We start from the raw sequence: 19,732 nt of genomic DNA on the forward strand, positions 1-19,732 counted from the left end.
TGAATTAGTATTCACATAACATTCGATATTTCTACTATATTATGGAATCATGCCAAAACAAAAATAGACTTTTAGCCAAACAGAGGAAATTAGGACTAAATTTTGCAGATTTTGTTTTCTGCTAAAACATTTCTGGAAGTACTCTAATATTAAAAGCTAAGATTTTATATTTTAGTCTATGTAATTTTGCATATTTTCTGATAGTTTTACCTCATTTATTCATTATAATTACCGTATGGCATGAATTTAAAAAATATTGAAATATGCTTAAAAACGAGAAAAGACACCATATCTCAAAATTTTGATCATTGACCTCATATAAATTATATGCCAACAGAATAATATTAATATAAGTAGTTTAATACTATAAAAATTTTTGTATTATCATTCAATTTTTTTGTAAAATTGGATCAAAAATGGGTAGAATTTTGAAAAGTGATAGAGGAAATTCGGACCGGAAAATTTATAAAAATTGTGAAGGAAAACTTAATGCTTTGTATGTATTTAGTGTCACTGCCATTCATAAATTGTATTTCATTTTCAAAAGTGTTGAGCAATTTGTATTATTTTCACAATTAAGAAAATCTCAATCAGAGTATAAAACTTTCAGTGATTTTCCTTTAATTTTCCAAAAATATACAATGGACATTAACTCAAAAAGTAGGTCATTGACCTACTTTTTGGAAAATAAAAAAATAACACTACAATAAAAGGTCTATAACACACAATAGTTGGTTTTTCATTATCATCAGTGGAATTTTGTTTCATTCTGAGTAAACGTCATCCTTAACATATGTTAATATGTCATTATATTAATAGTTCTTGTTTTAACGGATGTGTTGGTGGATATAAAGGAATTGATTGCAAACAAGGTTTGGTGAATTTCGCATAAAAGTAGAAAAAAAGCGAAAATTTGTTTTAAAAAATTTAGAATTAACATTTGAAAATTATACATTTAAAAAAATATTTAACAATAAAAAGAATGATCAAACAGTACTTGTAAACATTATTAATGATTCATAAGTTGAAAAATTATATTAAAACAATTTACTTTTCTATATAATGTATACTGTAAATTTAAGCAACGCAGCAAAACTTCACAGTTCTGGAACTTTCTTAAAATTTACTTGCAAAAAACAAACACCAAAAAACAACATAACTATACTTTATTTATCATAGTGAATCTATTTTATGCTATTTTAAAAAGTATGCAATAACAATACCTATGGACCAAAATGTTCAATGAAGTTTGGAAACTGCCTCTACTTATATATAGAACAGTGTCATCATGTGACCGGTCAATGTCCACGTGGATGTGATGTTGGTTTCCAGGGTAAACGGTGTGATCAAGGCAGGGCCATCATAATATATTTACATTATCCAGTGTCTTTGCCTGTGATAACACTACGTATCGATTTTGTACTATATAACTCACAATACAAACGACGCCAAATCGAGGCGCCAGTGGGGTTTGTTTATTTATATTTAAATATTTAATCGTAAGATAGCGTAAGATTATATAAATATAAGTAATAAGGAATCATTCTTTAAATATTATGAGGTGATAATTTCGGTCGGGGCGTGATCAAATCTATCATAAAGCCCTTCGGGCTTTATTGGATTTAATCACGCCCCGACCAAAATTATCACCTCATAATACTCAAAGAATGATTCCTTATTCCTTATATAATGCTATGCATATCTTTGTTTACAAGTGAAATTTTTTTTTTAATAATTTCGTAATATGAATACAATCAACAGTTTTTTTTCACTGTGCCCGAATCAGCATTCTTTAATTCCATGTCATCGAACAATGTATCCATCTTACTTTATGTTTGCTTTGCAGTGGTGGTTTTACGCTGTTTTCTGCATTGCTTCTTTGTATCCTGGTAAGGTTTATAAAGATATATTTGCATATCCAATGTTCTTTCCCACTGTAAGCCCATACCGAGGAGCTGCAATCATAACACTATAATCGCAATTGCTCTGTCTGTATGCACAATTGCCCCCAAGGACTCTTAGGTAGCGAATTCTCGACAATAAATATTGATTTTTAATTATATATATAGTGAATATTTCTAATAAAAAAATATGTGGTGTTTAATATAAATTATTTAAAGTTTAAAATAAAATACAAGGTATTTTAGTTTTAATCATATTTAATTTAAATCAATTACAAATGTCATTTATTATTGCATAATAAAAATGTGCCTTAATAAAACAGAACTGTTTGATTTTTATATTTTCATGTACAAAATTCAATATAAAAGGAAAGATAAATTTTCTTAAGTATACCATGATTTATGTACCTAACTGTTGGCGTACTATGACGTCATAAAGGTGTGATGTCATTAATTTTCAATGACGTTATAGATTTAAACCACTATACGATACATCATGTGTTTTTCTCCAACTCCCTAAAATTGATGTATTTAAAACATGTCTTATATTAACGTTTTAAAGGAAATACTTATAACATATCATTGATTTTGTTAACAAATGTATGTGGAGTAAAAAAAAATACATTACAGTCTGAACGTTTATTTTTGATGGAACAGCCAACGTAAATGTCAAGGTTTAGGTTAATGCAGGGTATTTGCGAGTGGTAAAATGCAAATATAAGTAATGAACAACGATTATTTAGTGAACATGGCATTATGAATAGCAACTGCTCTGCTGGCATATTTTCCATGATGCGCTAGCGCGCATCATGGAATATGCCAGCAGAGCAATTGCTATTAATAACGCCAAGTTCACTAAATAACGTTGTTTATTTCTTAAGTGTCTTACATTCTAAATGGCAGTTATGACTATTAAGATCTAACGTTGAAAAAATGTGTTTACGCTTATCAAATCTTCCCCCAGACGAGTCAAAAGAAAAATCTCTGGAAAAAATAATCAGATAAGGTCGACGAGCATGATGACACAATTAACAAGGATGAAGTACATGCAAAGCCCTCTGTGAAATACCTGTATGACAGGTCGAAAAACAACGAGTATCAGGAGCGCTATGAGCTGCCGCAAAAATCGTTTTATGACAAATTTTAAATGACACAATTATGAAACTTGAAATGAAAAAGAAAGTAGATAGACTTAGACTAACAGGGACAGTAAACTATGTACTATATAATTTCAAGATGTTTGATAGAAAATGAATGATAAGTAACATCAGGGTTATTTACCTGAAATTCAGTTTATGCATACTAGATGAAACGTGTTAAATGCACTATGCACATTCTGCCTTTATAGATCAAATCAAAAAAATAAAAAAAAAATAAAAAAAAAGTTTCTTTATTTCAAATTTTAACTTGATATTTGTGCATATAAATAATGCTTTTTAATGGGGTGGTTTTTCCCTATTAAGGCCCATGCTACTCAGCAAGTTTATCAATGTGGTTTTGTTCACGATACGATGCATGATCAAATTTAAAAAAGGTTAATTCATCCAAGGTGAAAATATCCTAGAATCAATCCATTAATTACGTTATTTAGTGAAATCTCTAACAATAACAATGCTCAAGTAAACAGTACGTTGAAGACAGTTAAATTAAGTAATGTTTATTGAATGTAGCTTCTTTGTGAAAATTAACTAGAGTTTCAGGAAGTATCTAAGCTTGAAATATCCGTTAGGGTTACATAAAGCAAATTGCTTCAATTCAATGCAAATCAATAAAACCATAGATGATCAATATAGACATAAACGTTTACGTACAAGGTAACTACACATAAAAGGAACAAAAACCAAATAGTTAAAACGGGGTAGTTAAGCACAAATAATAGTTTGCCCTAAATTTCACAAGTTGTTAAAATCACATGTAAATACTAATATACCATCTTGAACACATGTGTATATAAAATACAAAGTTATACACTTTTATCCTGTTTTAAAAAAACAAATAATGACTTCAACAATATTGTCATTTTTATAAGATATTGCCAAAAATCATTAAAAATGCACATTTCTCATAGGAAAATGTGTCCACGGCCGTCACCCACAACGAAATTCATTTATGTTATGTGAAATCACATGATAAAGTTATAACGTTAGTCTCATCGTGGGAGACGGCTGCGGACAAAGAACTTTTCTATTAAAAAAAAACTTTGAAGAAATGGTGTCTTCTGCTCAGTTTTTTGAGAAAATTGAAAGTGTACGGTTTCTGATGTTAATATGTTTTACGGTGCGACCGTTGGGGCGAGCGCGCAGCATTTGATCAAATAATGAATTATGATAAATCAATAAAAATAAAAGTATCAACGTAACGTAAATGAATTTGAATGCAAAATAAAATATAAACATGCCTATTTTTTCTTGTAAATTTTCATAATTCATAATTTTTAAGATTGTTTATTTATTTAAATACAATTTATCTCAGTTTTTACAATGTTGTTGAATAATAAAGATTTTATCATAATGTTTATTGAGGTTTATTTCCTCTTTTCTTGCAGCAGACATTTTTCTTAAACTAACATATATAAAATTGACTTATCATAGAGCCCCCCCCCCCCCTCCCCCCGTTTAAAAAATATATAATTTACGTATAAAAAAATTGCTGATCAAATAAGAAAATCGGTTTTGGACCGCAGGGGCGTAGCTTCCACTGTGGCAATGAGGCAACTGCCTCACTAGAATTTATTTGACCATCAATGGGACATTCCCTCCCACATAGAAGAAATTCTTTCTTTTGTAAATTTAAAAATTAAACAAATCCCAATTTGGATGTCATATTCCGCAATTTACTCACCATGCCAGTTAGTTCAGTCCCTTGCGAGAGATCTTTCTCCGCAATGAGACGCTTGAAACATTGTGGAAGGTCAATGAAACAATGACCGAGGACCGTCTGGTTGGCCTTGCCTTACTTTTTATTCACAGGCACCAAATGGTCTCAGTTGACAATATATTCTCACAAAATTTGCAAACTCCAAAAAACGCCGAATCGGCCCATTAAAATTTTGAAGTAAAAGAACGATTAATTTTTTTTTTTAATAAAAATGTTTATTCATCTTAAATATGTTAGAAGTTTTATTTTATCAAATACTGTCGTATTCACATTTTTGAATTATAAAGAATTCAAAAATTGAGTATACGACAATCGTGTTCTCAATTTTTGAATTGCTTATAATTCAAAAATTTGTATACGACAATACTGTCAATAGATTCTGGTCTGAAATGTAAAATAATAAAACTTCGTTGCGGACAATGGTTTGTTTGTTTTTTTACATTTTAAAACTCCTAAATTCACTTTTCGTAGGTGGGTTTCGCCCCCTGAATCTCCCACCAGAGGAGAGCCCTGGGGGACCCGCTTGGGGCCTCAGGCGGCCCCCAGACCCCCTGCCGCAATAAAGTTGCCTCACTAGAATATTGACTCAAGCTACGCCCCTGTTTGGACCCCCCCCCCCCCCCCGGGAGGATGTAATAAATGTGAAAATAAAGATACCATTGATCAGTTAAAGAGCTAAATGCATACTATGCACTCACCATTCCTCACCCGGATTAGAATTTCCCTGATTTTGAGAATTTATTTTTCATTTTACTTGTAATTATATTTTAAATGACGCTGCCGCGCCCCTTTTTAAAAAACGGAAATTAATTACTGTAAATATATAGTGAATAAAATAAATGTGAGCATTCATCCAAATGAAAGCAAGTTACAACTGCATGTTTCCTATTTAATTAAAAAAAAAAAGATATCCCCATTCTTTAGCTTTGCAAGATTTTGAGAAGATTTTGGTATTTATATTCCAGCAGATTTACAATAACTACTTAGAATAATTTTCCCTTATTGTGACGTCAAAGTTGACGTCGGTCAAGTGTCGCCTGTCTCTTTGAAAAAAACCCTGAAAAAAAACTAAGTGAAATATACTGTTTTGTTTACTCAAAAAGCATGATATTCATGAAATTACACAATTTATCTGTTTCTCAAAAGTTTAACTTTGATTCTCGCGAGAAGGAATCAAGTCTAGTGAGATCGTCCGACATTGATAAATTGCATTGTGGGTCGAAATTTACTGACTCCGAAAAATTCTGTGGGATCAATGTGCAAGAAATCGATTGTGACGTCACTCGAAGGAACGACAACTCTGTTAGTCTTATGTAGGCCTAATGGAATTATTTTATTTACAATGCATGATGTACATAGTCTTTTATCTTGTTCTCGTGAGAGTGTGAAATGGGAAACCATATTTACAGGGAATTACTGGGACGATTAAAACAAGGCATTACTGGTCCGATTTACTGACGCCAAAAAAATCCGTTGAATGAATGTGCAACTAGTCCGAATTTTCTATTCACACACGCCTTGCCGGTAGAGCTCGCTTCGCGCTGGCGCTGCGCGCCGGCGAGCTGCGCTCGCTATTATACTTATTATACTTGTGAAAGTATAACCAGGTAACTATTTATAGATTGTTAATTCATGGATATTCTTGTGTAAATAATTGTTACATTTCAATTTCTTGTGATATTTTAAAAAATCACTTTAAAACAAGGAGAATATGACTGAAACCGTACCTTGAATTGACATTCGAAAAATGTATTGACGCAAATTTTTAATGCAAGTTTATACCTACTCTTATTCAATTTCACTGATTATTCGAGACTATTACTTTTACTATACCTTTAGAGAAGAATAAAAAATATAAAAAGACAGTTCAGGTATATTGAAATTGGATTTTTCGGTGTATATATTGTTTTCTTGATTCCGGTTCAAATGGTCTCTAGCAATTTAAAAACCTATTTTATAATATAATAATGCCAATAATTGTGGGAAAAGCGTAAACATACGTTTTACTGTGAATGTATCAAATTGACAAAACGAATGTAAACATTGTAATACATCATCCTCATCAAATACCATTCAAAAAGAAGAACATGTCAATGGATTTATAATTTGTTTTGGTAAAGAAGCCACACGGAAGATACATTTTGCTAAAAATTATAAAAAAAAAAAACCAACAACACAAAAGCAATTTGTTGAATGGATTGCAGCACTTGTTATAGACATGTCAAACTTTTTTTATAACAATTAATACGATACCCCTATCATTCATTGACGACATCTTTTACCATAGAGTTTCTGTTACATTTTGCATGTTGCATTTTTAATATCTTTTCACACTTCTCTTGTACTGCTGTTGATAATTCGAATATTTATGATAATTTTTATGTCTTATCTGGTCGATGAAATGTATGCATTTGGATTTCTTTTCTTCTTTAGAGAATTTCGATTGCGTGAATCTGTTCGAAGTTACTTACATCCTTTTAAAAAAATCTTTGTACAGTTTACTTATCACAAAACCTATTTATCCCACAGTTAATGATATTAGGGTACTATATAAGAGCTACATATATCGTTACTTAGCACAAAGACGATGTTATGAAAATAAAACATAAAACATTACTTTACAAAAAAAACCCTGAAAAAAACGACAACACACACACACACAAAGACAATTCCAAATCATAAAAAAACTAAATAAAATATGATTAAAACTAGCAAAAAAATAAATAAAAAACATGTCAATAAAATTAATCTATTTCATTTAACTATCTATGCCGTACACATCAGAACAATGAGCATGATACAGCAATTCGCAGCTGATGTCATTTTTTTCTACCTTCAAAACGTAGTACATTTCTTATTGCATTTAAATAATTTTGTCAAATTGATGTAGCATATCTAGAGAGAGAGTATAGTTTATTCGCTGCATAATATGTATTTATATTTTGAAAAGTACAAAGAAGAAACAGAAGTCAGAGATGAATATATATATATGTGTTTCAATGCGATGCTTAGACATTGCGTTTTATTGTAAGTCTTGTTTGCTAGTTTAGCAGAAACACAGAGCTGCTAAAATCGTTTATATATAACTGATTTTGTACTGTCCACCATACGGTTGCACAAACATATAATAATGTATTTACGACCTAACATTCGATATATTATTGAGCATATAATAATATAATGTTATATTTTGAAAAAAAAAATAAATGTTATATTTATTTATAATTTGTTTCCACTTCGGTTCTTTCTTCTTTTTATCATAGAATCGGACTTTTTCCAGTTCGTTATAGTAATGAAAAATGTGTATATGAAATATGAAAGTTATCAAAATATTAAGAAATATAGTACATGTACTGCGGAATCATTTAAATTCCTGTGGGCAATTTTCGAAGATCGCTTAAATTTCACAGGTTCGTGGGGACGTAATTTCGTGTATTCTCTTATACCAACATAAGGAAATAAGACTTTTAAATCCTAATATATTAATTCGTAGAGATGTTAATTTGTGGAGGAGAGGTACCCACTTATTCTACGAAAATAGACCCAACGCAAAACCTAGTGATTATAGAGTATTCTATATAATTTCCTCGGAGTTTTCATGTTTCCATTGACTCTTCTTCATATTGATATACAGATAAGTTAAAGGCATCAATAATTTTGTCAATTCTGCAGACAGCTGTTGTTTGGGATCTCTTTTGGAAGGCAAAAGCTATTCCAAGAGGTTTAGTCGGTACTCCGTTTTCTATCAAGAAGACCCCAGATCCAGAATCTCCAGGTTCAAAAAAGGGGCTATTGATACTTTCTACAGCATAACATCGATCAAAAAAATAAAATCCATTTGTAAAATCTAAACAAACAGATAAAGAATTATCAGATAAATAGCCCTCCGTTTCACCCGTTGTGCCTCCTCTTTTAAAAACTTTGATACTTCTATCAAATCGTAGGTTCCTTCCGTCTGCAATCTGCAATTTTTTAATGTCTGTCAAAAAAAATAAAATAAGATAAATGCACTTGTAATGAAAATATCTGATACAAAGCGTAAAAATATAAATGATATTTAGAGGTGTTTTTTCTGGATTCAGATTTTTCCGCGCTCTCATATGGACACACTCGAAAAAAAAGCCAGATACATCTGAAGTAAATGTAAAAATGTAGTGAACCAGGAGAAAAAGGTAGGCAAATAAAAAACAACAAAAGTGCAGATAGAGGGTATATGTATTTAATTGGCATTGGTGTTTTTTTTATGAGCATTGACAAATTTGATAAATATAATCTTATGAGTAGGATTTGTTTACAAAATTTTCATAAGATTTAATCATAGCTGTTTCACAAACTGTCATACAGTATATATCGTGATTATCTCCGTGAGTTTCTCCGATCTACAGCATCAACATATTTGTTTTCATCATAAAAGCTACTTTTCCTTAAACTTTGTAAATTAAAAAACATATTTATTGATGGTATCTATGCATTTTACAAAGCGATTGCAATTTTACACGCAATGCATATATTGGAATAATAAACATGTTGAAATCAATTTCTTAAAAAAATTGTCCCAGTGTTAAGTTGGGATGAACCCCTTTACCTATCTATAGTAGAGTTCCATGGAACCACAAAGCTAAGCATTTTGTTGAACAATAGAATACTAATTAAATCTGTCTACACAAAAGGCAGATTTAAGGTAGGAATAAAAATATGAATACTTCAGAGCTATTGAACATGGCTGAGCATCGAAGATCGTTAAGATCTCTCTTAAACTTAAGACAACCGGTTACAAGTTAAAACTAAATATGGCTACAGCCTATTCTTTGGTTTAACACAGAAGGTCGATAATAATTTTAATTTGGTAACTTTCCTTAACTTTTTATTCCCATGGTGCAATGATAGATCTTTCTTTTATTTTGTGTCTTTAATCAAATTTACCATTATATTCGTAAAATCTATGTTACATAAAATGATTTAAGACGTAAACTGCTAAAATGACATCTACGACAGCGTCCCGCTCTGGTATTGTAAAACTTGCATGCAACCGAAGAAAAGAAAATATCATAATTGCTAAATCAAGGCGGTCCACATTAAAAAGAAAAAAGGTATAGTCCCCTCTGGTGAAACCGGTAGGGAACTAAAAATCCATTTAGTTGCTTTTCAAATTTCTAACACAGATATACAAAACAATGCTTCTTTGACCGTGTTCAGATATTACACATTAATGCCCCATTCCCCACAACTCTAAACTCATGAAGTTAACGTTTTCCCGTCCTATATTTGAAGTCAAATTGGTTGGTAAAGGACATAATTAGTGGAATTTCATTTAAGATATCAAAAACCCATTTTCTACGACCTTCTTGCACAGTCGTTTTTCAAATTTAAGCAATCATTCAAATCAAAAGATTTCAGCCTTGAAAAATTACCAATAATAGCCGAACGTGTAAATATTTTACATTAACATCGGTAATTCAATTTTTACACAGATTATTTTATGAGGGAGATATTTCAAAATAGGTTTTTAGTTTTATTATTGAAAGAAAGTAAAAATATTATTAAAGTTTACCTCCTCTTCTTGGTTCGTCGTTCTCAACAAATGCAGCATCGATGCCAGTACCTTCAGGCCCCCAATTTCCACAAAATAACTCCTTTACCCTTCCAATGACTCTTGAGACATTTTGTGTTGGTGGTAATGGATGAACTATCCTATATTCAAAAGGAAATCCATCTAAAGTTGATAGTAAAGAATTTGAATAATATAAATCACGCCAATTGTCAGCTGCAACATGGGCGGCTGTAAGAAACCCTGCTCTTTCTGGTGTAGAATCATTTTCCTTGACCAAAAATCCAACAGAACCACTTCCATTTGGAGGCTCATGTAAGCCAATACAACAACCAGGGTTTGGATTAGTAATTATTCGACAATCAAAACAACTTCCGAATATCACATAATCTTCTCTCATATCACAGTTCCATCCTTCAATTGACTTTGGGAGTTCTTTTTCGCCATAAGGCACTAAATGCTTATCTAAGCAGTAAATGATAATGCATGGTTGAATACTGCCATTGGAATCCATGGTACCTATTCCAAGTCCAACAATTGTTGAATAAATTGCATACATATTCTCTCCTTGATTTTTTATAATCTGTCCTAAACATTCTCGCACAGATTTGTTGACACTGGTATGATCACTCTTTTCTTTACCTCTAAATATTTCTGCAGATAAGTCGGCCACATTAACAAACTCAAAATGTGTCCCCTTTGGTATTTGATCTGAATCATTGAATATTTTCATGGCGTCTTCGTCGTTATGATTAAGAAAAACCTTTACGGTTGGTTTATTATCCTTACAACCAGCAATGACTTTTAAAACGGAAGGATGCTTATCAGGTCCATTTCTGCTTAGTATCAATTCCCTCTGTTCCCATGTCTTGACCACTATGTTAAAAAATATGAGTTAAAGGTAAGTCATTTTTATAATATTTTCGTCATTAACACTTAACTTTATTTTATGATAGCTAAGCGTTATAAGAACTAGACGCTCGTTGCGAGCAACAAGAGATCTTCGGTTTAAAAACACCTTAAAAAGGCTATCAGGATAGTTTTTTTTATTTCTCAACACTTTCTCAAATTCCAGCAAGCCTCTCTAAGGATTTCAACAGACATATCTTCATACAAGGAAAAGGCGATGTTACTGTGATTTTTGATAAAATTCAAACAAAAATAATTAAAATCCATCATTTCAGAGACAACATTTATAATTGAAGCACAATTAAATAATAAAAAAGAGTCGACACTCGAGGATTGAACCCATACCGCCTGGACAAAAGTCTACTACTCTAATATAGATCGATTTTTGAACAAAAATACATATTCTGCATTCATTAAAGCGCCTGCATCGTACAATGGCAGAAACAATATTTACAGACAAGAACAAATTAAAAAAAATAAATGTTTCTGCATTCTTCGGGTGACGACTGGAAGTGACGGGAGACGTTTGGATTTGCGAAGTGCACTGCAGCTGAAGAATAACAATCATCACTAAAATACAGAAAGAAAGAAGCTAGGCAGTAAGATTACTGAATTTAAAATCCAATATTATTCCCAAAAATTGACTTACATTGCCTGATATTTACTGTACTTAAGCTGTACATCACTGTATATTTCACTGACTACCACTGTACCCCACTATACAGTCCTACTGAAACACTGTACAGGGAACTGACCAGCACTGTACCCCACTGTACCATTGATTTGAAAAATAAAATCTTTCACAATGTTTATTTTTTAATAGATTTCATTCGTTTAATATTGATATATTCTTTAAAACATTTCCCCTAGCTAGAAGATGAAAAATCTAAATTTTACATGCTGAACCTGATTTTTCAAAAAGTGCATTAATTTCATTTAACTAATGTGTTAATTTTGTAAACTGGCGGTTATAAGCATATAAAAATACATCTCCCTTACCAGCAAGGATACAAAATTAAAACTGTAGACCATTAACTTACAAAATTGGAAATATACAGCTAATGTCACCTGTTACAGTCAAAACGTTTGAAATGGGTGGGAACAAATTGACACGGACGTCTGAGAAAACACTGGATTGAAAGTGTTGTTAAAAGAAGTGTATTTTCAATCCACCTAAGTATTTTAACTTGCAAAATAAGTTAATAGAAAAACATTTTATTTCATAAATACTAGTCATTTTATTTCATCAATATTAATCGGATTCCCATCCGAGAGAGATTATACGCAGGGTAAAGCCTATTGTCCGATGACTCGTCATAAGAGTGAAACCAGGTGGGAGCAATTTTGAAATGGGGTTTATTTCCAGAGGAGAATAATTAATTCAAATTTCGATTTAATAAATTGATACATGTATTATACCGAGATGAAAATTTTTGCTCGGCTAATTTATACGGAAATACACGTTCATTGTTTATCTAGCTATACTTTTATCAAAAATAAATATCACTTATATCGACATGTTGAAGATCTCTGAGATACGTTGATTAATATCGGAGGAAAGTTTACAATCAAAACTGTGTTGGAACTGGCGGTTGTGATGCTGTAAGGGGACTTATCGTGCTTTTACCTTTCTTAGTCGGGGCCTCAAATTTTAGCACTACAGAGTCCATGAGAGAGAGAGAGAGAGAGAGAGAGAGAGAGAGAGAGAGAGAGCGAAGGAGATGAGAGAGAGAGCGAAGGAGATGAGAGAGAGAGAGAGGGATATATTGCATAGTGTTTTGTAGTGTTCAGGAAATCAATATATCAGCAACATATGTCAATAAAGCTGCTGACAGAAAAGAGTTCCATGTTTGTACCGAAAAAAGCCGCTATTATTTGTAATTATGACAAAAATAAAACGGAAAGAATTCAAATCCATCATTTTAAAAATAAAATCATTAATCAAAACACAAATAAGAGACAAATAAGGTTCGGCACTCATGGACTGAACCCGGGTCGTATGGACACAAGTCCACCACTCTAACGACTGAGCTACCCGGACCCTCGCTTCAGGACTTTGGAGTCCAAAATCTCAAAATTGCATGGATCGATTTTAAAACAAATTGCATATCAGAAGTTTTGAGAACGTCTCTATCGAATGAAAAAATAAAAAAAATTGAAATCCAAAAAATTAAGGTTTTTCATTTCCTTCCGGTGACAACTGGAAGTGACATCGGACGTTTGGATATGCAAAGGGCACTGCGGCCGTTTATTCTTTATCTTCTCTGAAAATTTGAAAGTCCTGTCTACGCAGCATTGTTAAGGCGTCCCGATGCTAAAATACGGCTGGAAAACGATATTATTTGAATCATGGCAAAAATAATTTTACCGGGAGTATTTCTTTAAATCTATGTAACATTTATTGACATCGATGTTAAACATTATATTTGATGCATTTTTGTGACGTCATATGTACTTCGTAATCACGTGACAGGCGAATCCTAATATTGCAAATGATCTAGTTAAAACGCATCGGCGCAGGTGATTAATGACATTAAATCATACATATTTTTAAGAAAAATCCTTTGTTAAGTCATAAACTTTGAAGTTCTTGCTTGGGAAAGAAATAGATATTTCGTTTATAGAAGATATTGTTGAAACATTCCACAAAATCATCAAAATAATGCAAATTTTTACTAATCAAAAGCGATTTACAAAAAAATGGGGTAAATCCGTAGGTTTCCGCAGCACGATTCACATTGGTACTTATATTCTCTACCAATTTTACGTAAAATATTCTAAAATTGTGTGGATCTTTCACCTGCGCCAAGCTGGTTTTACATGCATTAAAATTTCTTTATTCAGTTGTTTACACGTAGCAGGGAGAGTCTCCAAACCACTAGTTTATAAATAGTCTTTAACTTAAAACGAAGCTTTAAAACTGCCGATTATTTGATACTGGTTTTTAATATGAATGAATTCTGTACGTCTAGAATTAACTGCAACATCTATATAAAGGAAACATGCGGTATTATACTGGTTTAATATAATTCACCTTTAACGTTAAGATACATTCCCTGAGAACTATCGACAGGAATGCAGATCGTGACGTCAAAGTTAATTATGACGTCATATTGTATGAAGTACAGACAAGTGACTTTCTACATATCGCATCGGGAAGCCTTAACATGCCCGCGTAGAATACTTATTGAGAAAAATTTTGAAGAAGCAAAAACATAAAATCTTTAATATCTCGGTACCGGAAGTGATGAACAAAAAAATCTCGTGTAATTTTCTTACAAATTTTGTCATAGCTATGATCTGTAAGTTTCATCAAAATCAGCTGAAGCATTTTTGAGAAAACGTGGGAGAAAAAAAAAATAATAATAGAGGAAAAGAATCAAACCAATAACAATAAGGTTTTTCGTTGGAAACGGAAGACCTTAATAAATAGGGATTACTAATAGTTATATCTGCTGTAAGACATATGTAACCATTTTAAAAAAAAATCTGTTTTTGTTTCCAATTTTTTATCAATAAAAAATAACCAAATACTGTAAATGTTATATATTTAAGGTAGTCCTATACTCGGCACTGAATGGGCTCAATCATTAAAAGCTTAGCTTTAAATGATAAATATACATTCTAGCAATACATATACAAACGAAAATATGCATGTTTACATGCTAGTTTGTTTGTTACTACCTCTCAGACGGGTGTACCCCCTTGCGAAAATTATTGACAATTATGAAATTTGCCAGACGTCCGTTTTTCCTAAAAATAGTTACCAATTTTGGGAAAATTAGAACTGAACATACAAAATAGAGTATAAATATTTATTTAAGCCATATCTCATCAATAATTTTACGCAAATTTTTGTAAGTAAGTACGCTTTATGGACCTGATGTATCAAAATAGAATACAAAAAATGCAATGCTAGTATCGCGTTTGGTAATTTTTTTTACTATTTTATGGACTCAAACTTTAATTCATGGTGTTTATTCTATAGATTGACATCGTAGAACAAAGATTTGGTAAAATAAATTATATGTTGACGGATTACTTTTCACGCTATAAGCTCTAAACCAAGTAGACCCTTACGAAAAAATCCGTAAACATCACATTTTGCCACAATTTTCTGCCTAGATCTGTCAACAATGTTAGATATCATTTAAACATTAATTAATTGACGATTGATTAAATTCGAAATAGCGTCTGTCTCTTAATTTAAACCGGTTTTAGTAAAAGAAAAAGAAAATTTCGGGGGGGGGGGGGGGGGGGGGGCATCAAAACAGAGAAAATATAAGCATACCTGAGATCCTGGTTAATCAGAAACTTCGTTTTTCATTTTACTTTAACACAATCGAGTTTCTCAACATTAATCATTTCTATCTCTTATAGAATATATTATATTACCGTTCTAATCGCTTATTATTGCCATTGTTTACAATAGCGATGTAGAGCAAAATCAACACCGGGTATCTAAAACCCTTTGTAAAAGTCGAACCAATATTGTAAAATCCGTATTACGACGTAGTGCGATACTCGGACTACTTTAAACGTATTTCTGAATGTGCCTATTTATATACATATGTGAATTTCCTTAGACGACGTACATGTAGTTGATTTAACAGAAGTCGCTTTTCACTAAAACAGACACAGCTACACAGACAATGCAGTGCCTTTAAAGTTGATTGAATGTATAAAATTATTGAGTATTCCTTTGAATATTTGCGAGAAAAAAATAGTATTTAAGAAAATGTAAATATCGTATTCTTTGCAAATATTTTTGTTTTATGTGAAACGTGTTTTAAAAAGGTGTCAATTCGGGATAAAACTAACTTTGCTCTACAAATCAGTACATAATACTTTCTAAAAATTTTTCTTCAAACGAATACAACTAGAAGAACGATATTACCAGGTCTAAAAATCAGTCGGTGTTACGAATCAGTAGATGTTCCCTAACAAGTTTTGACAGATTCGTCAAATCTAAATGAAATACAGATGTAAAACGAAAATCTTTATAACAAAGGAGTGTTGCTAGTTTGACAGCACGTCAAAATTGCACAATAAGATTTGTAATTCGATAAAGCGATATAATTTAATTCTGGTTGTAACGCGGCATTTGATTGGATAGAAAAATTTAGTTAAATTTGTAAAACCTGGTTTGCACGTCACAAGACACGTCACAATGCACCAACGTACTAATTCACTTGACGTTACGTTTGAATTTTGAACAAATTTATATCATTTTTAAAAGTAAAACGGACTCAATTTGTACAGCAAATTCCAGAAAATTAAATTATAAGGAATGAACTCAATGTCTACCCAAGTTATACTCGTATAACCTGGGTTGGAGCAATTTACGCTTTTTTATAATCCGCTTCGCGGATTATAAAGCGTAAATTGCCCCAACCCAGGTTATACGAGTATAACTTGGGTAGACATTGAGTTCATTTCTTAAATAATTCTTTAGATGACCATCTTTTTGCACCTTTTTTTTCTTTATTTGGGTAACCTGATAATCAATAATTACATAAATAAAGAAATGTTACATCTTTACCTATAAATTAAGACATTTTGCCGATAAACTAAAATATGCTTTCACCAAAGTAACTGTTTACACTTTTAATATTTCAACACTTGTGGTATGATAATCGTTGGAAATCACTTAGTTTTACTGGATACATGTACTAAGTTATCATTCTAAATTTATCTCAAAAACATATAAAATTTGTTTCAATTTTGGGTAAACCAGCCCAAAATAACAAAATGTGGTGGACACGTTTCGGCATATCCAAGTCAGTGGGAATTTGCATCAAAGTATATGCTTACAATGAAATAATATTGAATGAGTATATAAAGAGTGGATATATTTACTAAGAACTTACTAAGAGTACACAAAGAAGTTAAGATTTGACAAACGTTAAATAAACAAGAGGCCCAGGGGCCACATCGCTCACCTGGGCAACAATTGCCTTAACTCTGATCAAATTAGCATTTAAGTATCAAAATCAAAGCCCCTTTTGTTGTTGTAAGAAGATTTTTCTCTATTCCTTTATACCCCTCCCCCCATTTTATGGCCCCACTTTTCTCTCGGGAATCATGTTTCATCAAACTTTAATCTGCACAACCTGCAGTGCTTTCGCACAAGTTACAGCGTTTTGGGCTGAAAAACTTTCCCAGAAGATATTGTAAGATTTTCTCTGTCATTCCTATGTAAAAATTCATCCTACCCTCACTATATTTTCGCAAACCTAAATTAACACTACCTGAGGATGCCTCTACACACGATTAAGCTTTTCTGGCCCCATATTTTTTTAAAAAGATTTTAAAGGATTTTCTCTATATATACCTATGTGAAAATTTATCCCCCATGTGGCCTCAACCTACCCCGGAACTATGATTGAAAAAAAAACTTAAATCTATACTATCTGAGGATGCTTCCACTCAAAATTGGGCTTTCTTGGCCTAATAGATTTAAAAAGATTTTTAAAGATTTTCTCCACATATTCCTTTATAAAAATGTATCCCCCAAATATGGCCCCGCCTTACCCCCGGGGACCATGATTTGTACAAACTGGAATCTACAATATCTGAAAATGCTTCCACTTAAATTTGAGCTTTCCTGGCCTAAAAGTTTTTGATAAGAAGATTTTTAAAGATTGTCTCTATATATTCATATGTAAAAATCCATTCCCCCATTGTGGCCCCGCTATACCCCCAGGAAGTATGATTTGTACAAACTTGAATCTACAATATCTGAGGATGCTTCCATTTTAATTTGAGTTTTTCTGACCTAATAGTTTTTGAGAAGAGGAATTCAAAAGATGTTATATATATATATATTCCTATGTAAAACTTGACCCCCCCCCCCCATCGTGACCTCACCCTACCACTGGGGACCATGATTTGAACAAACTTGAATCTACAGTACCCGAGAATGCTTCAATTTGAATTTGAGCTTTTCTGGCTTGATAGTTTTTGAGAAGAAGATTTTTAAAGATTTTCTCTATATATTCCTATGTAAAACTTGATCCCCCTATTGTGGCCCAACCGTACCCCCGGGGACCATGATTTTGACAGACTTGAATCTACATTTCCTGAGGATGCCTCAACGCAAGTTTTTTTTTTCTTCTGAAAATCATAGTAGAATTTTACTAAAAGAACAAGATTTAGAGATAACACCTATGACGAACGGATCCTAGCACGCTGGTTGCTCACTACACGGTCATTTGAGATACAGGTGAATTACCGTTTAACGACACTTTGAGAGGACCGGGACGATACACATTTCAAATATATACATATGATAAGCACAAACATTGCATTTACTCTCAAATTGACATAATTATACCTGCCCATAGTGAAAGATAGATGTTCACATAAAGCACAGATAAATCAACCTTATTGGACCTCCATCTCCGCCATGACCGGGGCTTGAACTCACGACCTCTGAAACCCATTCTCCTAGCAGTGAGCGACCACCACTCGTTCATCTAGGCAAGACTAAAATCTTGCTTTCGATGACGAACGGAACCTAGCGCGCTGGTCGCTCACTACACGGTCGTTCGAGAAAAAGGTGTACTGCAGTTATATATATATATATATATATATATATATATATATATATATATATATATATATATATATATATATATATATATATATAAATTACCTACCTTCATTTAAGTCAGTAATTTGAAGTTCATTTTCAATTTTTCGAAGACTTTTTGATAAAGAATGAAATTCCATTAAGGTAGTTTCGCTCATCGGTTTGATCTGTTCCAAAAGTCTTAGCAATAGTATTTCCTTGCTTTCGCAGACCAGTTCATAAATTTCTCTTGCAATTTCTCTTCGGCATTCTTCAGAATTTACATCACATAGCATATCTTCTGTGGCAGGAAAACTAGCCCACGAAGAAAACATTAAGTTAAATGTTGAAACAACAGTAGATATTAGCGACTTGGGTAGTAAATCAGATATCCTGACGTCAAAATGCAGTCTGAATCGTTCCTCTTCCTTTGTGATACATGATTGCAAAATATTAGAAAACATCTCATATCCTAATGCCTCTCCTATTTTTTGCATGGTGTTTTTTACTAATATAGTCCTGAATTGCTTTGTATCATCTGTTGACCTGGCTTGTTTTTTATCATCATTGATGTGAACGCTCAGACACAAACGTGTTATGTTTTTCTTATTGAAAACCAGGTCCGCTGCCTCGGATAGGATTTCTGAAAGCTCTTCAAATGGAAATCGATCAATAATCAACTCAACCATATCTGTAAACCATGATAGTTTTTTCCATGCACTAACTTTTGCAATTTCATCATAATCTTCTATCACATGCTGAAGATAAATTTTTCCAGAGGCAATATCACTTTGAAATTCTCTATAAACGCTATGTTTTGCTTCTATCACTCGTAGAAATCTGCTGTTAATCAAAATCAATCGTATGATATTGTCCTTGTTTAGTCGTAGGAAATCCATCCATTGATTTTTATCCTTACAAAAA

General features: G+C 32.2%; 1 protein-coding gene across 1 annotated transcript in view; it reads right to left on the reverse strand.

Annotated features, from left to right (window-relative positions):
* Positions 1–4,574: 4,574 nt before the first annotated feature.
* The window catches only part of LOC128172584 (uncharacterized), a 33,443-nt gene continuing 18,285 nt past the window's right edge, over positions 4,575–19,732 (reverse strand). Inside the window, 3 exon segments of the mRNA XM_052838368.1 lie at positions 4,575–8,757; positions 10,330–11,202; positions 18,897–19,722. Of these exon segments, the coding sequence (XP_052694328.1) occupies positions 8,375–8,757; positions 10,330–11,202; positions 18,897–19,722 (2,082 nt within the window). The 3' untranslated portion in view covers positions 4,575–8,374.

This window comes from Crassostrea angulata, chromosome 2 (assembly GCF_025612915.1).
Source record: "Crassostrea angulata isolate pt1a10 chromosome 2, ASM2561291v2, whole genome shotgun sequence".
NCBI lineage: Eukaryota > Metazoa > Mollusca > Bivalvia > Ostreida > Ostreidae > Magallana > Magallana angulata.